The 21,157-nt window shown below is 44.9% G+C and overlaps 1 protein-coding gene across 3 annotated transcripts in view; it reads left to right on the forward strand.

Annotated features, from left to right (window-relative positions):
* Positions 1-21,157, forward strand: part of LOC117749660 (partitioning defective 3 homolog) — a 309,108-nt gene that overhangs the window by 192,782 nt on the left and 95,169 nt on the right. For all 3 annotated transcript variants that reach the window (XM_034560341.1, XM_034560342.1, XM_034560343.1), the window contains exons 17-19: positions 8,177-8,331; positions 15,976-16,209; positions 19,572-19,803. In XM_034560341.1, coding sequence (XP_034416232.1) covers positions 8,177-8,331; positions 15,976-16,209; positions 19,572-19,803 — 621 coding nt within the window. The remainder of the gene's footprint in view (positions 1-8,176; positions 8,332-15,975; positions 16,210-19,571; positions 19,804-21,157) is intronic.

Below are 21,157 nucleotides of genomic sequence, written 5' to 3' on the forward strand. Positions count from 1 at the left end.
TTACTCAATCAAAAGGTCATTTTAGCATCTGGTAGTGGTTATAATGAGGGAGATAACGAATAATGTAAACAAAAATCAATTAAAGAGCCCATTCTTTTACAATCTACGCACCTCTCCCTAGTAGAGTTTTGTGGAATTACATTCTTATCTCCCCTAGTAATATTTTCCCTCTGCTCAGTCCTCTCCAGTGAATGATAGTCCGCGTGTTGGTGCGCTAACTAACGCCCCCCAAGATATATGGTTGTTCTGGAGGCAGAAATCCCATCTCACACAAGACACATACATTGACCTACTTTTTTTCTTCTTCTTTTTCTTGACATCCCTAGCCAATATCTAATCGATGTGTATACGCACACACATGGTCCTGTCGGTTCATGTTTTATTGTGTGAAGACACGCCGCTGTTTAGCCTTCTCTCACAGGTCGGCTACTTGTCCGTCGCTGTCGTGCTGTAATGAACCGCTGTCGGGTCGGCTTTACGGGCCTCAAATGATCATAAAAGAGGCTATAAACATTACAACCCCATGCTGTCTGTTAAAATGGTAATGTACAAATATCCACGTTTGTATTCGTTGCTGCTGTATCAAGGACTGTTTTATTAATACTTGAGTGCGTAGCGCTTAGTGAAAGGGCCGTGCGACTAGAAAGCGGTGGCTGCTTCGAATCGGACCCGGTGGTAAATCCCCTTGCAACCGTTGTCAGCCAGGCGTAGAAGACTGCGGTTGCATCGGTTAAGGCCAGGATGTGCGTCGGGTTAAAGGATGTGTGACTCGGGGTGGTGATGGAAACCAGCACATGTCTTCCGTCAGGTTATGCCGGGTAAATAAAGACTGTAAGTTATTGGTTTGCATATCTGCTCGGAGCTCGCTTGAGCGTCGGGTCCTGACCCGTGGCAGTGACTCCCTGTGCGGCGTCCGCCTCCTCCTTCATTAGTTTGAATCCAAAGCCAAACAGGAAGGACCGCGTCTACATGATTTACAGTAACACAGATAACACGCATTGGTTGATATCGGGGCTGGGTGCGGAAACAATCTGAACGAGTAAGAAGATGAAAGGTTTTTGCTCTCAGGAACGGAATGTGGCCCAGTGTCAGAATCACAATTTAGTGTGTAATCATGGCAGCTCCTAATGCAAGCTGCTTCCTCTGAGATGCAGGGAGGAATGTTTCTCGTCTCCACCTGGTTTTTATCCAAAAAGTTGATGCGGTGCAGGCGCACGGTGTGTCTGTTCCCTTCTAAATGGGCTCCCAGTCCACGTCTTTTCCTTCTGTAGGCTTGTCGCTTTTTTTTTAAACAATCAGTTAAAAATCAAGATCTCAGAAATGATATCACTCAGATATGATATCATTGAGAGCAGAATGGTCTCATCCAGTGTCTCACCAATGAAAAGATAATGCGCCATAATGTATAGATATCCCACGAAATAATGTTGTATGTTATCCACATAATCACGAACAGGACGTGTAAAGAAGTGGATGGGTCCGACAATCTTACAGCTGGGAGAGCTCTGTTTGTTCCCCGTGTGAAACAAGAAGTCAACGTAGATTTATTTGTCTCATAACTTGAGTAGCTATCGTAGGTATTTTAATCCTAACAACAATCCATCCCGTACCCTAAGTATTTGACGATCTATTTCAACGTATAGCTGAGTTGGTCCCGTGAAGATGGAAGTTTATTTAAAAAGACCGTATAATGTAATGAGTGGATGTTGAGACGCCTGGATGGATATTTCCCGGTAATAAGAATCCCCGGTGGTTTATCTAGTCCTCACAGAGGTGATATCAACGTTGTCCATCAGAAGCAAAAAAAAAAGCTCTCAAAAGTATTTGCTTGGCTTCCTTGCAATGTAACATCTAAACACAAAGTTCCTTGCTCAGGATAAGTTTTCAAGAGCGTCAACCCCTTAAAAGTGCTGAAGCAAAGGCTTCCTTTGAAGAAGTGGCTCTTTGAGAATTGAGAATGTGTCTCCTCCCAACAACAGAGCCTCTCTGCCTCCTCGTACTCTGGTATTCTACTTGTAAACTCACAACAAGTCCAACTACACTAGTGAATACAAGCGTGATAAGCCTACCACTTTAATGACCTTTGTAATAGTCATTAAAATGCAACGTTCGGCTACGTTAGTACCTTTCCAAGGCACTTTGTTCGCCCTGTTTCCTGTGTTTTACATTGTGCTATAACTTAATACAAGACTGTGAAGCTCATGTAATTACACATCGCTGTGTGAACATAAGTTTACAGTTTTCCCACATAATGACTATGCAGTGCAGAGGTTTCTAGCTGTGGTTTTGTAAATGTTGCTGTAGAATGATTAGTAAGAATTAAAACAGTGTTCCAGCTTCGTTGTTCTGAGGATGTGTCTCCAGAGGAGGCTGGCCTGTGCACAGCAACATACGTCCAAGTAGATGGCGCCGCCCTGGTTATGTGCACATGCGTATTAATGTTTAGAACTAACTACTTACAGATGCTTTCCATTTTCTATAAGAAATAATATTCCAGCAGCTTGAACTGTAGGATCCAAATAAGTGAAGAAAATTGAATCAGCTACCAATCAGCTGCGTAGAATCTGTCAAATATGTGCACCTGTGGATGTTTTCATAATGCAGCTTCACACTCCCTTCTAGACACCTTGTCCCTTTATACCATTTTGCTTGTTTTTGACTTGGTTTTGGCCAATATAAGAAATCTGCCACTTTGGATTCATTGGCTGTGGCCAGTTATGTCGACCAGCTTCTGCGTTGAACACAGGCCATCAAGTCCAGATAGATAGGTTATTATTATGATAAATTGTTCGGAAAAGGTCAAATAATATCTCAGGGTGGGATGCAGCCTCCACGACACCCGCTTTCATGTGCTGATGAAGCCGTAAGCACACATGCTCTTTCAACTCCAGTGGCGCTCTGTATCTGGAGAACACACCGTTGTCTAACTTATGCGAGGTGGAGGTGAGAGTGCAGAAGACTAAAGTGAAGAGAAAAGCTGGGGGTGTCCGCAGCACGCTCATCGGTCTGAAGTTTAGGAAGCGTTACCCAGCATCCCCGGGACTAACCACTACCAGCTAGCCTGCGGCGCACAGGCTGCTATGACCATACCGAGGATTAGCTTTCACCACCTGCTGGATGGAAGGATGCTTATAGTTAATAGCAGATAATAGCCCTTTGTGATATGAGTAATACAAAGCATTATTTTCATTATGACTTGATCATATGACTATTATCTATTATCTAATAGAAGCCCTTGGGTTTCAGTCTGCAGGTTTTAAGTTTACCAATGGTTAAATCATGGTGCTACCGCTGAATACTAATCATTTTTAGATTTTACAAAATTGAAAAGTCCAACTTGAAGCGCCTTTGAGTGTTTACAGAGCATACCACATCTTTGGAACGTCCCACTTTGTTGAACGTCATACACCCTCTCTCTCTCTCTATCTCCCCCATATCCACACTCTTCTATCAAACATAATTGTCATAAAATAACCTTCCAAGGACGAAAGACTATTGTTGCAAAGTCATAACACCCCTTCCTTGATATCAAAGACCATTTTCCTCCCCATATATATTAAAAATATATGTTAAAATTATCCGTATGCTGTAAAACCTATTCAGATCTTCTTCATGTCTTCTGGAAGTGTGATCACAGAGGACAACAGTTGAGCCGGTAGACGAAGTGACCTCCTTACAAAAAGAAAAGTCACTGCCCCACTTGTACCACCAGGGGCACTGTCACAACCTTGATATGTGCGACCACCGGCTTGGACCCCGATCCGGATGTCGGGGACAGAGTGGAGGATCGGTGTTGATTCTCATTGAGGTGAGAGGGAGGAGAAGTGGACAGCGATACAGCGAGACGGAGAGAACGAGAGAGAAGTAGACTGTGTCACAGGTGGAAACATCATTTCCCGGGCAGCCCTGACACAGTCTGCCAACCAGCCGTGATGGAAAAGGACTCCAGACAAACATACGCGACCATCCCCACACATGCCGCCGCACAGACGCCCCAGTCTCACGAGTGTTTGGATACACACTGGCTGGTAAACAATTTCACAAATTAACATATAAAGTGGAAAAGGTCTGCATAGGCACAAACAAGCAAACTTCCAAACTAACATCGTAGGCCGACTGCCTACTTTATTTGACTCCCTAATAGTCTCCATCAACAGTGATGTAACTAAGAATCACAAGTGCTCTATTAAGCACATGTGTTTTTCCCATCAAGCTATTAGCATAACTACACGTATAAATGCAAACGGCTCTGTAGTACATGCACACACACACACACACACACACACACACAGACCATTTGACTAATCTCACATGTCCATTTAAGGTTTTTTTTTGGGTAGTGACTGTAACACCGTGGTAGTACACACACACACACACACACACACACACACACACTTGTTTTTCTTTATGTGCTAATGGTCTCCTCTTGCTTTATGAATATTTACCACGTCTCAGTGGTACGCCATTGCTCCAAGCATGTCACACATGCTTTTTATTTCTGCGCTCACCAATGTGTGTGTGTGTGTGTGTGTGTGTGTGTGTGTGTGTGTGTGCGTGTGTGGTGTGTGTGTGGTGTGGGGTGTCGCAGCGCGTTTGCTGCTAAAGTAACCGGCGTGCACGCACACACACACTGCTGCCACACACACCACAACACGTTCTCTGCCCGATGCTTGGCAGGCGCTCTCCCGTTCAGCGGACAGAGAAGAAGTCAGCGCAGCAAAACTCAATTAAAGCGTCCGTGCACTAGGGGCACGGAATGAATGAGGAGGTCGACACAGGAGTCGGCCGACAGACAAAGAGGTCTTAATTGATCGTGTTCTCCATCTCTCTTTCTCTCTCTGAAACTCAACTGAATCACAACTAAGAAGGAGATTTCAGCAAATCACGAGCACCGGCTGCTCCTCTGTGCGGTACTGATGGAGTCAATTTGATTTTACGGCCTTTATACCCAGGTTTAAGTCAAATGTTTTTTTAAGCGCAATTAAATGAGTCATCTGAGAGCTTTTTACAGTGCAAGAAGAGCAGAGCTCCCCTTTTACCCTCTGCAACATAATACATCATTTCAACTATCTAATGCCTGCTGGTGAATATGCCAGCAGGACAGACCTCTGCACTGACTTCTCATGCAGAGCTGGAGGCAATGATTGCAGGTAGCTCCAAGCTCCCTGGCCCAGCTAAGCATCCATGCAGTCATCTGTATTGGCCTCCTCCAAACCTCAGAAGGACCATTTCAGAAGCACCTGCCGGGCGTCGTTCTCCACCTGAGGCGTTGATACTAGCGCCCGCAACCCCCGACACACTTTTCTAAGAATAGGCCGCTTCTAGACTTAACTCTTTGGAGTTGTTTTTTAAATGAGGGAAAGAAGGGTTGGGAGTTTAAAAAAAAGAAAGAAAAAAAAGAAGACATAAGTCACCAGAGTAATTTGTGAGCGCAGACGGCTTTTAGCACACACCACTTAGCAACAAGGGTGATGTGCAGTCTGACACATTTAACTTCCTGCGAGAGAGACGGAGACAGGAACAAGTTGATGTGAGATGCAAGTTAAAGCTGCGGATTTGCCTGTGAGCAATCCTCAGCGCTAGTTAATTTTAGATGATGGGAGGACGGTGAAGGGAGGGGAGTGGGGGGTGAGCATCTGCTCGGAATGATGGAAATGGCTTTTAAACGCTGCGAAAAGAAGGAGAGATGAGGGAATGTATTATAAAAATGGATTTGGCCCTCTATTCCAGATAGGCCAGAGGCGTGGAGGGGACGGATGGTCCGAGGAAGAATCTGTGCCACTCTGGTGATTATTTAACTTGTCTAGGAGGCGGACATTTGGTCAAGCTATTCCTCATTTCCATCCATCCAGCACAATGTTCACAGTGTGTGTGACCTAAGTGAGCAATTCAGTGGCGATCCAAGTCCCTTATGGGTCCCACCTTCATAGACTCAAGTTCCTTTCACTTGGCCTTTCTCTCAACCAGTGTTTGATCTTAAGAAGCATTTGAAACAGAGCAAAGAGACTTAGAAAGCAGTATCTCATTACAGCGGGCATTCCTTGGGGGAAAATGAATAGCCAGTAGAAAGTGAATACGAGATCTGTAATTGAGTGCCGTATTTCTATTAATGGACTGTAGTAGCTGTGAGTCGTTGTGTGTCAGCCTTAAGTAGACTAGAAGATTAATACTAGGCTTGCCATTCCTTTAGTACATCAAATCGCACACTTTCTTCCTGGCTTGTATTGTGTTGTTTTTCAATTTTAACCGAATAGTGCAATATCTAATTCAGTTCAGAGACGTCTGCAACCTGTGACAAGAGTATGCGGCCTCGCTGGTAGGACTGGCTTGGATATAATGGGACATGAGTTTGAAAGGGTGGGAAACAGGGTTCTAGAAGGTCACTGCCACCTCCAGATAGTTATAGTCCCTGAGACCTTCGGCGAAAGCTCAGACAGCAGGTACCTCCTGCTCAAAGCACCAGAAATCAGCTACCTGTCGTCAGCTCCGACCTGGGCGTTTAGTCATTGCTCTGCGTGAACCAGAGGCTCAACCCAACAGATCTGAAGCCCTACTGAGTGAATGTGCACCACCGCTAAACTTCACTGCCTACCAATTCTCACCGCTTCTTTTTTGCCGTTACAAGCTGGATTCTGATTCATCCCGACTTGCTTGTGTCCGTAATTGCTCTCACAAACGGCAACATACCCGCCAACTCTCTGTTCCTGCGCGACATGTTGCTGTACACGATCCCACATGCTGTCCTTTCATTCTGTCCATGTTCTATGGGCGTTCAGTTGCAAAAATAAAAATAACTCAGTACTGGCTAGAGTGAATGAAATTTAAACTCGGGCTGAAAATATGTGTCCTTTCTCTCCCGCACCGTCTCAGTCACACTCTGACAGATGACATTTGCAAAAAAAAAAGAGGGCAGGCTGTTGTTAAAAAAAAACTGTGGGCTTGGAATGATGAGAGGAGAATAGCGAGGGATGATGAATACATGAATAATACATCTGTGCTGTCATTCCTCTCTTCCTGCTCCACCTAGCGCTCTTCCTGTTTCAGCCTCAGTGGGTCCTGTGAGGCACTCTGATCTTAGTGGGAATTGTCAGGTATGGTCGACAGCAAAGTGACACGTTGACGCCGGCGCCGCGGTGACACATGAAGCGGCTCTTTTGTTAAATGGGGCTGACAACCCAAATAAGATTTGTTTACATGCAAACTAGTGCAAGCAGGTCTGCAGTTGCTGTTACGTGAGATTACAAATAATAAAGAGTCCCTGAAGGAGCACCTGCTCCGAGAGGATACATCAAAAAACACATTCCTCCCGACTACTACACTTTTTCACTTCCAACTCATTCTCGAACACAGGAGAGATCATTTTAATTGGAGGACATGTCTAATGTAAAACGGCAGAAATGTCAGCATCCTCTAGAGGTACAACACCCTTTAATGGTTATGATGTACCATCATCAACAGGACATAGGAAACAGTGACAGTGTCCTCTCATGCATAGAACATTTGTTAGACTCCATCAGCCATGCATCTCCTCCCCTCTGTCTCCCCTCAAATGGCAGGATGCTCTCACCTTAATTGTAAACGCACTCTTCTGCATGCAAATGCCAGTGTCCCCCGTCTCCCAACCTCCTTTCCCCACTCCCCCTCCAGTTTTCAATTAAGATCCAGACAGAGATAGAGGATCTCAAAGGGAGCGCACCATGGTGGGCTTCTGCTCCAGACATATAGGAGGATGGGGGGGGTTATTGAGTGGCCATGACCCCAGAGCACCCTCACCTCGCTGGGGTATCACACATCTTAGCCAGGCCTCTTCTACCCAATGGTAACACGTCCTGATCCAACCCGGCAGAGGTGTCCTTAATTAGAAAAGTCATTGAAATGAAGGGTTGAAAGTGGCGGTGGATGCATGCGTGCGAGAATATTGAATGTTCATGGTCATTGTGTGATAGTGAAGGTGTGTTTTGGGTGGAGATTTGGAGGCGTATGATTTTGAATAGGTCTTATTATAAAGATAGCTGGTAGAAATAGAACTGCTTATTGAAGTAGATGAGAGAGAGAGATAGAATATATATTTAATTGGATAATCATTGGATTAAAGGGTATGCTTTTGGAATGACCCTGCATGTGCCATGTCTCATGGCAACATCATAATACTTTGTTTCTTCCTCATCAACTGCAGCTCGCTCAGCCCAGACGCAGACGCCGACCCTGACGACTCGTTCCAGAGGGAGGGCTTCGGCCGCCAGAGCGTGTCGGAGAAACGCACCAAACAGTATGAAAATGCAGCTGAGCTGGAGATCGTCAAGACGCGCAAGTCCAAGAGCATGGATCTGGGTAAATACGCCATTATGCTTTCCACAACACACATGCGTGGAGTGTGTGACTGAAGGAACAGTTATTCATTTGAGGAAATGAGACTTTTTGCTTTCTTTATACAAAAATCCAGTTTTAGTTAGTATACCAGACTGCTCATCAGGCATTCGCTGCTCGTTGCCTGGCAAATGGTTCCTTTCCAAGAAATTGTTGTTTTTACATGTTGGTTTTGGTACAGTTTAACCAAATAATATACAATGTGTTTTTCTAGTGAACTTTAGAGGTGCTGGTTGGCAGATTTTCTGACCTTTGGACAGAGCCAGGCTACCTTTTGACCACTGTTTCTAGCCTTTGTGCTAAGCTAAGTTAGCCAGCTGCTGCCTGTCGTTTCATATTTAGCATACAGCCATGAGAGTGCTATAAATATACATAGATATAAATCTAATTTGAGGCCCTCTTTTGCAGATACATCTTCCAAAATGTTGACTTACCCAATTCCATTTTTTATTGTTTACAATAACTTTGTACTTACAAAAGTAATCGTTAAGATCGACAGGACCAAACACACAAACAGTCAGGCGATCACGCAGGTTGTCAACGAGGAAGCAGGATTATCTAAGCCACTTTGTTCAGAGGTAAAACCAAAAATAAATGCACCTGAAATGTTGTTAGCAATCTCTCAATTCACGTGAACATTGTACAAGTATGGCATGTACGCTGGGTCAAAACTGAACCAGAAAGTTGGCCTGTGATGGATGTTTACAAGAGAGAGCTTGGGTCAAGTAGGTCTAGCTAAAAGGTGGGTTCGTTTACAGTAAAACGTCTATGATTGTTGGACCATTCCTTAGTTGACATTCCAGAGAGATAATGGAATAGATCTCACTGTAACCTGTGACTCCTAAAGCACTCAATGCCTCTCACTTTATTTTCCCCGGCTGTAAGGGCACATTACTGGGAAAATGGATACACTTTCAAAAACACACAGTTCTTACGGTCCTGTCCAGCCACCACATCCCCTCTTTTGTCCTCCATCTCCCATGGCCCTGTGTCCAGTGGAGCACAGATAAAAACACAATAGAGAGAAGGAAATGGCCTCTTTATTGACTGTCTAATGATGCTCACCCTCAAACACACGGACTGTGTCTAAGGAAGAAGACGGTGCCAGTCCAGAGTCTCCAACTGAGACAGAAGCAGACGCTGCCTTCTCTCGCATCACTGGCTAATCATAACAGATAACCGCCAACTCCATTCCACACGGAGCCCAGAGACCTGTGAAAAACTCTGACTCTCCCACAGGCTGGTGCATGTTCGGGCCACTGCACTCAGCTCTGTGGGTTCCACCTTCCCACCTTCCCTGTAGTAGCCCTGCAGTTGTCCACCTCTTAAAACTGTTCTGCAAAGTGAACCCGGACAACACAAACTTTCAGCGCAGAATGCCGCTGAGGAGAAAGACGATGGTTCGCCATAGGATGAGTTTCACTGAGCAATTAGCTGAGCATAAACAGATTTTCCATTATGTTCTTAGTGTAAAGTATTACATATAATTGGATATAACTGAGCGCAGGAAGCTAGTAGAATGGACGGGATGCTGAGATCGCTCCTCGATGGCACTCTCATCATTGCAAATGCACATTTTACCAATGAGTTTAATCAAAAAAGCGTCTTAATTGTTCCAAAGTGGCATCATCATTTCTTTGTGAATTTGATTAGTTCTGGCGAAACAGCGGTTTGTTTATTACAGAAAAGACGAGTTCATGGGCTCATAAGACGAGGCCTCACTCTTTAGACATCTCTTTTATTGTTCTACTATGTCTTAGTTCTCAAGATCAGTGTGTGCCTTATTAGATGTAATTCCAAATCACATTCCCCTCCACTTCTTGTGGGCCTCAATTGAGTTTGTGGAATATCCTGCTGACAGAAATCCATGGCAATATGAAATCCTAATCCATCAGTGAAAATAACACCGCGTTCAGATGGTGCGGGGAAACAACCAACTTGTTCCTCACATGTAATAACTCTAGCAGCTGACATGAGTTCCCGGAGGAGAAATGCTTCAGTCAATACATGGAGCGCAGGCTCTAGTGTCTTTGTTCGAAATTAAAGCTGCACATTGTAAATCGGCACGCATCTGGTGTCACGTGCGTTGCGTTTATCTGAAAGGCGCACACTGCTACAGTATGTTGATTATTTTAATGAAATTATTACATCAAAGACACACAATGAAAAGGGGCCTATGGGTAATGTATAATAGAGTTGTAAATTAAATGAGCCAAAGAATACAGTGCCAGTATTTATCCTCAAGCCTTTTCATTGGCGTACTGTTGGACATCGAGGATTGTCTTCAGAAGGTAGGTGTTGTACCAGGTGTAAGCATACCTATCTCCTTTCTATTAACACTTTAATGAAGCTGTGCCGTCAAAGCTACCCTGACTAAACGGTTGACATGCTCAACAACGCTATCCCCTACTGACTCTCATTTGGTTCTGTCACTAGGCACTTTGGTCCCTCCTTTTAATCATGTTCCAGGAGATGGATTTCATGACTTTGAAGCCCATCATTGTTGAAATGGGCTAAACTGGTCAGTCACCGCGCGGTTCAATCCCATTTAGATGGGGGAAAAAGATGGAGTGAGGGAAGGAAAGGGAAGTAAGAGACTTGAGGTGCCCCGACTGGCAGTAATGCATTTGCACATGCCAGCCACTTTTTCCTCGTAAGCCTCATGATTGACAGGCCCTTGCGCAGAGTCTCATATCCTGTTGTACTTGCATCGCTATTCCCAAACTTTTTTCGGTGTCTGTCTTGCACTTTCTGTTTGGAACGTGCTCAATAGACAGAAAGCACTAACCACCTCAATACTTTCACCAATTTCACAATGGACCACACAGCGGTTCAGCTGGCACTATGGGTCAATCATAGAGATTGGAAACGCCGCCCAGCACTTTTTCCATAACCAGCTCATAACCAGCCATTAAGAGCGGTGTGCGCCTGGCACCTTTTGATGCATATGGGGGAGAGAGTTGTTTGAGGTAATTGCAGCATGATCTAAAGAGGTTTTTCATATCGCTGAGAGGGGAGTTGTATGGCGTTGAACAGAGACTTGGCAACTAATGTGGGAACCTGTGCCATTGTACTCGTTCCACAGCGCAAATGATTGAAGAAAACACTCATTAATCCAGGAGTTGTGTAGGGCTGAAGGGAGCCAGGCAATGAAGTGGCATTTGCAATGCAGACATTCACTGCCAGTTGGCCTCATCAGCTCGCCTGCAATTGATCCATCATAGTCTGAGCATGTTGGAGTGCATTTGCTCCATGACATTAACACAGAAGGAACTGAATACTGGGTCACTGGGAGAGGATGTTTTTGAGTGAAACTGACATGCTTTTTGCTTGTTGCGTACAAGGATATTTGAATAATATATATCACACGTGGTATACCATACCATACCAGGTATGTGACGTTACATTAATGCAGAAAAACATTTTTTTGTTCAGGACAAATATTAAGAGACTAATGGAGCTTAGTCAGTGACCGGTAAATGGTAAAAGAGAGAACCGCACTTGAAGCTCACCGTTTTCCAGCCTCGTCGGTCGCAGATCCCAGTGGGTTGCCAGGCTTGCCATGGGAGTTGCCAGCTTCTGCATATTAATAGCTGAGATAATTGAACAAGTTCACGTGGAGAGTGATGACCAGGTTTAAATATATGATTTTATTGGGTTGATAGAATGGCACAATCACAGGACGGTATCCAGCATCCTTGATTAAGATATTAGCCAGTCCGGGTAATGGTGATTCCTGTGTGACACAGCGGACAGAGGACGTCCTCTGTCGGGGCTAATGATCCACAACTGCCAGAGAAATAGGAGCCGGTTCGACCCAGGGACGCCTCACTTCCACTAGGATACCTGGACATGGCCTTACCCCCGACCACCTAGGAGGCTATTTTTAACATAATTACCCTTTTACCGTCCTGCTTAAAGCCCTGGCTCTCTGAATAAATTATGTGTAATGGAGCCCCTGTCTGTACACAGATCTTTACATGCAAGGGCCCATGGTGAATAATGGCTGGGGAGCATACTTTTAGCTGCTCTAATTATACTATGTGCTCCTGTTCCTGTAATAACCACTGCTGATTTATTCATGGAGTTTGCCATACCTCCCCTTTAACGTTTAATGGCAATGGATCTTCTCCAATTAACTGTCCTTGCCCTTAAACTGGCTAAGGAACACAATACGTCTGCCATGACAAAAATTCCAGGTGCACTCTCCCCCTATTCGGTTTGATTGTCTTTTCTTTTTTGTGTATTTCATTTTGATGATTTTCATTTGTCCTCCGGACGTGCGGGGAGTGACAAACTTGTGTCGGCATGCAAAGGGGGAATATGTATTTTCATCCCTCTGAATAAGAGGGAGATGAGGAGCAGAGCACCGAGGCTTCTGTTGTGTGATAGGAATCACATAATAGACTGGCATACAGAGAGCTGTCCGTCAAACTCTCCCAGGAGAGCCGCGACTGCTTCTGGTGAAAACAAAGGCAGGTTCGAGGCAGCCGGGGTCTATGGGCAAACTCCCTCTCTTTGTCTCTCCGCTCCTCTCAGTTGTTCGCCACGCCGACTAGAAACAATGGCGACGGGGATCGTGGCGCGGAATACCGAGTGGGAGGATTATTCCCCATTTACAGCAGATGTCATTTGTGTTCCCTTGAACTGTTGCATCCTATGCGGCTCTAACTTGCAATCCCATTGTGTCAAACATGCACCCTGGCTTCCGCGTGTCCATTGTTGGCAGGCTTTACGCATAAGCTTCCAAAAAAACTGAAATTTACATGGCATTTGTGCTGGATTGATTGAGTTTTATCCACAAAGTATGAAAAAATTACTGCATTTTCCTTCTACCCTGTATCTGCGCCTCGGTTTCCTCATAATGTGTTTTCTCTTGACCTTCGCAAAATGAGATTCGCCCTTCTGAACAAATGAATTACATGATTTTTACTTGCAGGGCTATTCATGCTTTCCTGGCATTTAAATTTGTCAAAGTAATCAGAAATGGCCCTCCTCTTCAGAGGAACTAAGCAGTAAAAGGAGTCCTTTTGTCTGGAGCTTTTAACACCCCAGATATTTGTAGCACACATTAAAGTTTCATTTTACTGTCCAATGCAGCTTGAAGGCCCTTCCCACTAAATGGGATGTGGCATTATAGGATTGGTGTTCATTTATTTCGAATGGCACTTTCAGGATTGAGTCCAGGTTCTCTTGGGATTTGGCAATTGTATTAACATCAACAAAAAGGGAAGGAAAATGGTGCGTTAAAGATACAACTGTACATTTACCAGTCTGGAAACCCAACACCACAGGTTAACAGCTGACTTCATTGATAGCAGATCTATAGCCACCACAGAGGATAGAGAAGCACTCACACTCTCGGTAAAGGTGCACTGCTAGCAAACGTAGCATAAAGAGGGTTGCCCTTTTGACCCTGAAGATCCTGGAAGTAGCATTCAAAACTTGCAGTTTCCTTAAAATGACAAGATGATTGAAATAAGAAATCAATTTCTGCTCTTCCCGACGTTTGTCCTCTGCAAGGAGCTGCCTCGATGCTGTGCGTTTAGGAGTTAGGGTTGGGAGGGAGCTGCTGCAGGTTTGCATGGTCAAAGGATCAAGAACAGAATAGCGAGGGGGTTCGGCCAACACAAGAGACACGCTGCCACTGGTGAAATTGTGATAACCGTAGCAGCTTATATGAATTTGTGCACGCTGCTGCTATTCTACCCCCTTCCTTCTTAAACCCTTAACTCATTCACACCCGATAGCTTTCGCAACCTTTGTCCATCGACACAGCCACATGTTTCTTCTCATCCTGAACTCCGTCTCTCATACCCTAAAAACAAATGTATTTCAGAGGGGAGTTATCCAAACAACGGTCACAAAGTATTGTCTTTCAATGATGGAGGTTTGTTTTCTTTCACTAATCCGTGTTTGGCTTTGCAGCCCTCCATCCAAAGATCCACTGTGACATCCGGCCTCAGTGGGTCACGCTTCATTTCAGACACTTTAAACACACGGCGGAAAACCCAACAGGAAGAGCTGCAGGAGATGTTTATTTACACCACACACAGCCACAAGGAAACACCAGCACTCACTCTCTGGATGCGGAGAGTCTATATGGTCCACAGGGAGTCGTAAAGATGCAGTGCCGCTCTGTCCAGACTCCAACGATGTGTGCTGTGCCTTCAGAGAGTCAGCGAGGCTGCTGAAGTAATTGAATCAACAGTTTATCTATTATTACTCATAGTTTCCTCCGCAGACGTGTCACCTCACCTGCACATACTCAAAAATCCATCTTGTTAGATCGACAGCCGTGCGCTGAGCACTGGGTCAAGGCAGAATAAAGGGGACAGAAAATCCACCAGGCTGCTTGTTTACCAAGGTACGGTGAGTACCGGGGGAACCGACGGACGCTCCTTGACAAAATGAAATACCAATACCTGCGCCGCGCTCCACTCACATACCATAAACAAACCCCTAGCAAGAATTGGAAAAATAATTACAAGCAGTCCGGGGCCTGGCAACAGTGTTGAAGAGGTTGATTGTTCAGCATTCACTTTGCTTTCCACACAGCTGGTCTGCGAGCTTATCTATCAGCTCCATGTCTGTCATTTTGAGGAGATACTCAGTCTTGCAAGTATGATATATGTGAGCTACTTCCATTAGCTCCTTTGCAAACACATTTCGAGCCATAACAGACTCTTTTGTATCATGTATACAATGTACATGTTCATTCTGAAGTGGACTAAACAAAGTGGTTTGCCACTGTTCTTGTGTCATGAAGCGCTTTTCCGTCCATGCATTTTCATGCTCATGATGAAGTGTGTGTGTTGTGTTGCTCTGTGCAGTTCCTATGATAGCAATGTGTTGGAAAGGTGCAATGTTTTTATAGCTCTGTTCTGCAGGCGGCCTGTGTCGACTAATGTCCCGGTGGTTTTCTCCCACCAGGCTCATCAACATAAGGCCGATAACAGAGCCTTGTTCTGCCCTCACGGTGTTACCTGCTATCTAACATCTACACACGCAGAGGCCTCAGAAACAGAGCACAAGATTGCAGCTTTGAGATATATTGTTTGTGCTAAGATGGGCTGGCGAACACAAGAGACTTAGATATGCTTAATCTAAACGCCTTTTCTTTCTGTTTTACTCTCAGAGCAACTAAGAGAGAGAGAGAGAGAGAGCAGTGAGAGGAGCACCTTTGGACTCTCTAAACATTTGGGGAACTTCTAATAGTTTGGTATAACACTGCGGTACATTGTTGTCTTTGATGGCCCATTTATATGTATTATGTTTCAGCAACATCATTTAACTGTGCAGACACAAGGACAAAGCTTGAATTATAATTCTCAATGGGGAAAATGTCTAAGTGAAGATATAATACTCTGTTCTCATTCCACACACTTCATTGAGCAGGCAATGGCATCCTTTTGTTTTTCATGTTAATTGCCAGTCTCACACCTTCTGGGCCGCATAACATCTTCCCATATGGAACTAGCAACACGTGAATGATTCATCGACGTGCAATGAGCTCGGAGGTGATGGCTTTAGGTGGCCTTTTGATGGAGTTAGAGTTGCATGTTATTAGTCTGCCGGCCTCACTGACGCCACTTCCTCTCCCCACAGGTGTCGCAGAACAAATCCTTGGACCCTCGCTGGGCATGAAAAAGTCCAGCTCTCTTGAAAGCCTCCAGACGGCCGTTGCCGAGGAGACGCTGAACGGCGAGATCAACGCTAAAAGGGCGCGCTCGCGGATCGCCAGGGGCCGCGGCTGCAATGAGAGCTTCCGGGCTGCAATCGACAAATCATACGAGAAACCTGCCGTCCCAGCGGCAGAAGAGGAGAACAGCGCAGAGACATGTGAGTGTTTGGACACAAGTTGCTCATGCAGAATATTCTCTTTTTGTCCAGAATAATGTGTGTCATTATAAAATGTACAATAGAGGATATTAGAAGATCAGCACAAAGAAATTCAGCCGGTGTAATGTAGGCCAACACAATAATGCCTCCCGTAGCCTTTTTCAGAACGGCAGGATTCACCCCCAAGTGTGTGTGTGTGTGTGTTTGTGTGTGTGTGTGTGTGTGTGTGTGTGTGTGTCATAATGCACATCAGCTGCAATAAGTGTCTAGGTTACACACTCATTAATATTCACATAGTTCATGTTGAGGGAAATTGTCAGAAACTGAGGCAGCATGTTTTCCCTGGAGCGTTGGGTCTCGTAAAGTGCATTGCCATGTTTTTAAAACAAGAGTGCACACGAGGGGGAAATTCTGCTGTTTACCCACATAATTCTTGCTGCTACCGTATCCATTTTACACTTAATATCTCAATGTCACGTAATCACATTCACAAAGATTTTAAATGAAATGCATGTCTTTACTTCAGTCTGTGCCAACTGGTTTTGGCACATGACGCGGTACAACTTTGGCAGGATTCCTCACATTAGTTCTCCTGCGCACCTGACTGGGATTGAAACCAGTATTACTATTCTTTCTTCTAAACTATAAAGACAACATTAGTAAGGAGAGACATGCCACTTTCCGTTTGTGTGAACATATCCATCCCCGCTCGGTGTCTGATGACAAAAAGACACGGGGATCGAGAGACAGCCGTCTTACGTTTGGCGACAGGTAATAACACTGCAACACAGCAAGAGTAATCACCAGATATAAATTTCCATTCAGCATTAAAGGATTCCATTAAAAGAGCTGGGGGGACATTTGAAAAAGAGGGAATTATTTGCCTGAAACGCTTTGTTCTCATAAGCTCTGTCGGCAAGCCGCTAAATACAGTCTTATCTCGGCAAAGAAAAATGGGGAAAGCAAGCGATTTCCCCTGCCGTGGTATATTGCATTCTTCCCCATGATATTCAAATGACTCTGTTTTTCAATTTAGATAAAAGCAGCCAGTCTGTGTTCGTCACTGAGTTTAATAGTCAAAGTTGACAGATAAGCCGCTGCCTTCCTCTGCTCCCAGACTTTTATTTACATAAAATAAGAACGTGGCATCACCTAAAGAAAATGTGTCCCCACAAGATATCCCGCTGGGAAAAGACACGCACTTTCCCTTGTGCTACTTTTTGTTGCATCGTTTAAAGAAATGAAAAAGAAAGAGAAAAATATGCTCTGCTGGCCAAAAATCCCATCTTTTAAGACTGTCGATTTTTTTTGTTTGTCATAACCTTTGCTGACAGGCCATTTTAAATGTCCTTGATGTTTGAAGCAGGCTTTAATGGTACAGTATCACTAAAGTGATGTTTCCTGTGGTTGTCTGTCTCTGCCAATTGTCTTTCAGTCTCCTGATCTCCTTTCATCAATGGCTCTGCCGTCAGCCAAGTCTTTTTAACGTCCGTTCGATTAAATTGCTGTGGATGGCGTCACCTTTTGATGTCCTGTTTTAAAGTCCTACCCGGTCACTCAATATGATCCATTTGCACGTGTAAAGAACCTGCCACCAGAGAGCATCCTCCGTTTAGGAAAAGTGAAGCCGATGCAGAAGTGCCTTAAACATGCATTCTATCTAATGGCCAGTAGGGGGCGACTCCTTTGGTTACAAAAGTCAGATTGTATAAAAGTCTGTCAGAAAATGACCCGATACTTCTCATTTAGTAAATGATGGTCTATTTAGAGTTAAATAGACCATAAAGCAGGGTATGCTTTATGCATAGAGGTCTCAACCACGTCATTGTTGTTTGTGTTTTAGGACTTTATACTTAAACCCCTTCAGTGTGTTTTCACTACAGGAAAGTCAATTGTAACATTTTGGACCTTTAAAAAAGTCTCAGTCTGCGTCGGGTTGTACTTAGCACCTCCCTCTGGTGTCCTTTCTGTGTCAGCCAAAAACCAAAATGACGTCAGCCAAAAAGATTAAAAGCTCCAGCGGGTGAAGTCACAGTGACCACTCCTTACTGTACTGCATCCACACCCACTAGCACACATGGTCGCTGCCCCGTGAGACGGTCTGGATTACAATGTTTAGCATGTTATCTGCGGCTTGGTATCATTAAGCAGTAGCAGCATTAGCACTCCTGCTAATCTCACTCATTGAAATAGCCAGATACAGCTCACAGCTGGTTAAGTGAATGATAAGCAAGCAGCCGATGGAGTGATACAAGTGATACGCTGAACCTGCTCCCAACTGTGTGGAGGTGGAGAAAAGGAAGAGAGTGTCTGCATGCAACAATGAATTGCATAATTGAGCAGCTACAGCTATACATTGTCTCGTATAGCTGATAACTCCACAGATCACGAGAGGAAAAAAAACAACAACAACTGTCCCATAAAATGTGAATCCAGCTGCTCCACCCTCCTGTCTCATCATCCCTTGTAGCTTAAATTCATCATGGTCCCTCCCTCTTCTTTCCTCGAGATAACTTCTCTTCCCTCTTCCATCAAAGGCACAACTTAGACGACGACTCACAAGACTGTAATAAGTTGTAATCTGAAGGGCATCTACCTCACGCCCCCGAGCCGGTGATACAGCATAGACAGGAGCTACGCCGACTGCGATGTGGACCACATTTGCAATTAAGATCCCTGGGAGCCATTTTCAAGATTATTTAAATGTATAATTACTGACAGATTAATTACATTTGGCACATCAGTTCTGATTAGATGTGATGGAAACTTTGGGTTTAATCAACCCTGCATCACCTAAGGAGTTTGGTTTCAATTTGATGTCTGGATTCAAATTAGTTGAGACGTAAATTAAGAACCAGATTCACACGACGATCGTCACAGTTTCCATCATCCTTTCATGAAATGTGATCATTTTCATGAACCATTTCATGAAAGGATGATGTGAGCTGCGTGAAATGTACACATATGAAATAACTTAGAGGCTTTCGGCTGGGTATAAAAATGTTCAACTGAAATATCAATGGGTGAACAATGTAAATATATTCTGCTGTAATGAGGCGCGTGTGTTTTGTTCAAAGACGCGATACCTTGTGGGACACAGCTTTTCTTTAAATGGTTCGTCTGATGCAAGAAGTGATGCTTTGGAACTGCGGAAAAAAACACAAAAGAAGAAACGTGGCGCTGTTTTGTGTCAAGTTCAAATGCAGCTTCTGTTATCCACGAGGAGTCAAATGGAATAGTTATAGTTAAAGTGTCTGGTTTGATCTATTTTATTCCTCTTTCTATCCCTGCAGCTCCCTCTCACTCTCCCTCTCAATATCTATATTAAACACCCTCTCCTCTCACTTATCTCCCCACTCCAGTGGACGAGGACACCGAGGGAAGTTCCAGATCGGGCCACGAGTCAATGTCCACCAGCGGCGACCTCACTGCGGGACCCGGGCTGAACGGCACCCCCTACAAAGATGACAGGCAGAGGGATCAGGACAGGGTTGGGGGAAAGGAGAAGAAGAAAGCCGAAAGGGACAAAGAGAGGGAGAAGGACAAGAGCAAAGCCAAGAAAGGCGTGCTGAAGGGCCTGGGCGAGATGTTCAGGTAGGAACGAGTCAGAGCTCAAAATCCGACACCCTCCCCTGTGTCGCCCCGAGCGCCAAAGTGCTATCTGCTTTATTTAATTCCACTCAACGGGCTCACCGCTGGATCACTCAGAATTTGAATGCATTCTCTGGATGTTGCGAGTGCTCAGGGACCCCTCTCCTTGAACCCTGTGAGGTGGAGGGAAGGTGATAGTGGGGTGGGGGAATTATCGACCTCGAGGGCCCTCTGGCACTTTTGAGCCAGATTATTTTTAATAAGGGCAACATGTTTTATTCATAATCCCGCACGCGCACTCCTGCTATCTAAACACACCGCGCATTTTGTTAACAGCCGATAATGTGCAGGGCCCGTACGGGTGCTACTGTGGGAGCAACGGTTCGGTTCAGGGGATAAAAGACCTTTGAAGATGATAAAATCAACTGCAGGTTTGAATTGTTGCCCCTGGCTGGTATTCTCACTGGCTGTCTCATCATGCCTTTGCAAGATCTTAGAGGCGGACTACCTCGGGAGACCATAAGAGGGGGCGTGGTGCTGCTCTCAGCATCCCTTATCATTTACAACAACAAAAAAGATTTAATGTCAATGATTGCCAGGTGTCAGTTGCATTAACACCTCTCATACACCAGGAAGTTGGAGAAATTGGATCCTCTGCCAGCATGTTTTGTGGTTTGTTTCACTCCCACCTTGGAGAATAATTCCACCGCTTTTGAAAAAACAACTTCTTTACAAAAACAACTTCTTTACCCTGTGTATCGTGACTCTGGACCATTCATAGCCAATAGTATGAGACCTGTGCAAAGAGACTGTGGATGAAAATAAACATCCCGCGGGTGTCCATTCAGTGTCTCTGCCACGAGGAAATCACATGGGGGAGTCACATTAATTATTTCTATTCCGTGCTCATGTGGATTAGTTTAATGGGATTAGTTAGCGTATCGCGGCTCGGTAATGAACAATAAAGACGACAAGTGTGTTTCGAGGTCACGACTGAGGAATGCGGGCAACTTATCATCCCTTCTATTATTTTTCACTCTTTTTTTCCCCTCATCCCGTGGTGTAAAACGCGTCATGGCAACATACGGGCTCACGTTCCGTCACACAGGCGGCATGAGCACACGTATGTGGAGACACACACACACACAGAGAGAGAGAGAGAGGTGTGCTGGGTCGGTAAAGGAAAGTGTAAATTTGAATCCACAGGTTTGACACTGTGACATGCAATCAGCGCTCGGCCCGATAGGTGGCTGCCGGGTGATCTGAGATGTGCATGCGGCGTGCCCTCCTCGGCCTCGTCATCGTTCTTCATTATCTTTGAGTGCCACGGCCACTTAAGAGTTGGCACGCAGCGGGC

Source organism: Cyclopterus lumpus, chromosome 20 (assembly GCF_009769545.1).
Source record: "Cyclopterus lumpus isolate fCycLum1 chromosome 20, fCycLum1.pri, whole genome shotgun sequence".
Lineage (NCBI taxonomy): Eukaryota > Metazoa > Chordata > Actinopteri > Perciformes > Cyclopteridae > Cyclopterus > Cyclopterus lumpus.